This window comes from Lytechinus pictus, chromosome 11 (assembly GCF_037042905.1).
Source record: "Lytechinus pictus isolate F3 Inbred chromosome 11, Lp3.0, whole genome shotgun sequence".
NCBI classification, from domain to species: Eukaryota; Metazoa; Echinodermata; class Echinoidea; order Temnopleuroida; family Toxopneustidae; genus Lytechinus; species Lytechinus pictus.
In genome coordinates this window covers 35,266,903-35,270,114 of record NC_087255.1, presented here as the reverse complement: position 1 = coordinate 35,270,114, position 3,212 = coordinate 35,266,903, and the positions used below count along the sequence as shown (strand labels likewise).

At 40.2% G+C, this 3,212-nt stretch overlaps 1 protein-coding gene across 1 annotated transcript; it reads left to right on the top strand.

Annotated features, from left to right (window-relative positions):
* The first annotated feature begins 700 nt into the window (after window positions 1–700).
* Window positions 701–2,645, top strand: LOC135156057 (uncharacterized). Its single transcript, XM_064107102.1, has 2 exons — window positions 701–1,027; window positions 1,962–2,645. Exons 1-2 carry the CDS (start codon window positions 701–703, stop codon window positions 2,643–2,645), a joined length of 1,011 nt encoding a protein of 336 aa, XP_063963172.1.
* Window positions 2,646–3,212: the final 567 nt, after the last annotated feature.

Here is a 3,212-nt window from a genome sequence, read left to right as displayed (position 1 = left end):
TTTCAAATTGATTGTATGTATTTTTCTCCTCTATGGTTGGTTAGGGGTATATCTATACTTAGGGAATCTGAAAAGATTTTACCTCAGAATGTTTGTTTTACTCGTTATATTGTCATCTGAATGTGGGTGTGTCAAAATACAATGTATCAAAAAATAATCAAGAAAATAATGGATGTCATAAAAATTCTTCATTTATCTCTTTAAAAGTGTCATATAGCTTGCTATTTGATGTTCGTGGATAAGAAAGCAAGCTTCAGATGAATGGAAAAAGAAAAAAAAAAAAATCTCATCTGCGAACCCCAATATGCGTAATTAACCTCCCGTTCCATTTTTCCATTGAACTGTGTAACGTCCGTAACAATAAATGCATTTTTCTTAGCTACAATGAAAAATAATTGACTGACTTTCATCATACCACATATTTACTGCCAACTTACCATGAGTGAACTAATAGAGTGAGAATTATTTAATTACGATAATTAGAAATAGGCTAACGAACGTTACGGACGTTACGTTACGGACGTTACAGCTTTACTTAACACACTACAGAGCTTTACTTTTATTTCCAAAATGAATGTATGAATGTTGAATACCTAGTATGTGGTGAGCTGCAGCTATTCAATGAAATGTTCACCCTCAAAGTTCCCCAAGAAAAGCTATTGGCACCAGTGGTTTGGAATGGGATACCTATGAAAGAAGGATGGTCAGAGTGGAGAAGACTGGAACAATTGCAGATCTGATAGTGGAATACAGTAATGAATTACCAAAGTTTCTCATCCACAGCTTTGTGAAACGTGAGCAGAGCAAGATATTTGAGGAGACAAAAGCTGATGCCAAAAATAATGAGACTGTTGCTGAACTACAAGTTGACTTTGCCGAGAACTTTGCAGCAGTGTTGCAAGATGACATACAGAGTGCCCATTGGCACCAAAAGCAGGTGACTGTTTTCACCGGAAAGTCTTGGGGTTATGAAGAGGACCAGGCATTTGCACTCATCTCTGACAGCCTTGACCATGATAACATCACTGTGAAGTGTTAAAAGACAAATCAGCTGTTTGAGATGAAAAGCATATCCAGAGCTCAAGGAAGTGCACATCTTCAGTGATGGTGCTGCATCGCAGTTCAAGAACAAGTTTGACTTTAAGCTATTGTGTGTCTTGAAGGAAAAGCTCCGGCTTGACTTGATGTAGCATTTCTTTGCCACATCCCATGGCAAGGGTGCTGTGGATGGGATAGGGGGCAGCATCAGGCGTAAGGCTCTCAATATGACAAAAGCAAGGAGGGCCACTATCACAAATGCTCAGTCCTTTGTGTGTGCTACAAAAGACACTGAGAAAATAAAAGTCATGCACATATCTGAGGAGCAAATCACCAAGACCTCTGAAGACAAGTTGACAGCTGTTTGGGAAAATGTACTAATATATTTTTTACACTGCAATTTTGTCCTAAATTGGTGGGGCTAAGGGGGGGGGGGGGGTCTTAGCCCCACCAATTTCCCGGGTTCAAGCTAAGCCCCTTCGTTTTCACACTACGTTTTAGCAAAGTGGGCTAGCACGGTAAATAGTACGGTACTATCTGGCCCTGCAAAAAAGCAGGGTTAGCCGGCTTATTGTGGTGCTAGCACCACAATTGCGGTGCTAAGAGATGCAGTGTGAAAACGAAACAGGGCTAAGGAAAGTGGGGCTAAGCATTAGCCAATCACAGAAGTCGAATTACACATTAATCACGCTCTGTATGGCAAAATCATCAATATTCATGAGCTGAGGGATAGTCCAGGGTTAAGGCATTAACCACGGTTGAGCAGAAAGTATGGGGTTTAAAAAAGACAGTGTGAATCGAAAAAAGGATAGTATGGGGTTAAGGATAGTCCGGGGTTAAGGAGAGTATGGGGTTATTAGGAAAAGCAGTATGAAAAGCATAGTATACTGGGCTCACTCTCATCTCACTACGCATCTCCACAGGGGGATGGTAAGATAGCCTTCAAACCATATTCCATGGCATCAAATGAAATGATAAGGCTGAAGCAAATGGTCACTGCAGAAGAGCAGCTTATTCTTCACCATCCTGCAGTGACAGCAAGTTCAGAAGCCAGTGACCAGCAGCAAGATGCATCCACAGACCAGCAAAATGAAGCTCAAGGAGCCCAACAAGATGCACCAACAGAACTGCAAAGTGGAACTGCAAGTACCCAGGGAGAAGCAACAGAACTGCAAATGGAGGCAGAAAACCAGCAGCAAGCTAGAAGAGACCAGGAGCAGAAGGCTGATGATGGGGATGACAACTCTGATGGAGTCGGAATGGAAGCAAACATCAACACGGATATAGATGTTCAAGATTTTGTGGCTGTGCGTGCAAAAGGGACCAGTAAAAAGGTATCAGACCAGTTGTTTGTTGCAAAGGTTTTCTCCAAGCCCGAGGGACAGTATGGTGTTTCATACATGATAAAGCAGAAAAATCTTTACACTTGGCCAGCAGGAGAAGAACAGATCTTTGTTCACCCGAAAGAAGACATCATTGCAGAATTGGACACACCCAAAATTGTCATGATAGGAAGCTGGCTTCTCTTTGATGTCGATATCAAGAAGGCTGAATTGGCATTTCATGGAGTTAAAATCAAAATCAGATTAAAAATCAAAACATTGTAAAATTACTTCTCTATCTTTCTGTTGTGGAGATAAGGAAAACTGATTCCACCAGTTGTACATACCTGATTTTGACCAAAAAGGGATTTACCTTTTTTCAAGAGCAAGGTGTGTCGGGTTGTGTATGAGGGGTGTGGCCGCATGGGGGAGTAGAATAACCTAAAACTGAAGCTATTCTTTCCCTGTCCTCATAGAATCACCACTTAACATTAATTAATTGGATGTATAGACAAATGTATGTTTAAAAGAAAGTTGTTAAAAGATGTTGTTCCCTTGCATTTTCATGCATGTAACGTCCGTAACACTAATATGTAACGTCCGTAACAACTTAATTTAGCCTAATTAGACAATATAAAGTGTTTATTTCAAACTTGCTGTTTATGATTACATAGAATGAACTAGAACCTATATGAGAATAGGTGGTAGGAAAAACTAAAGTAAGTAACTTCACAGAGTTTCACCATTATGTTCAATATGCAAAAAAGCCATGTCATAATGCGTAACGTCCGTAACGCTCGCTTCCAACGCTTGTGGTTAATGAATTAATTAAGCTAAAACAATGTAATTTTA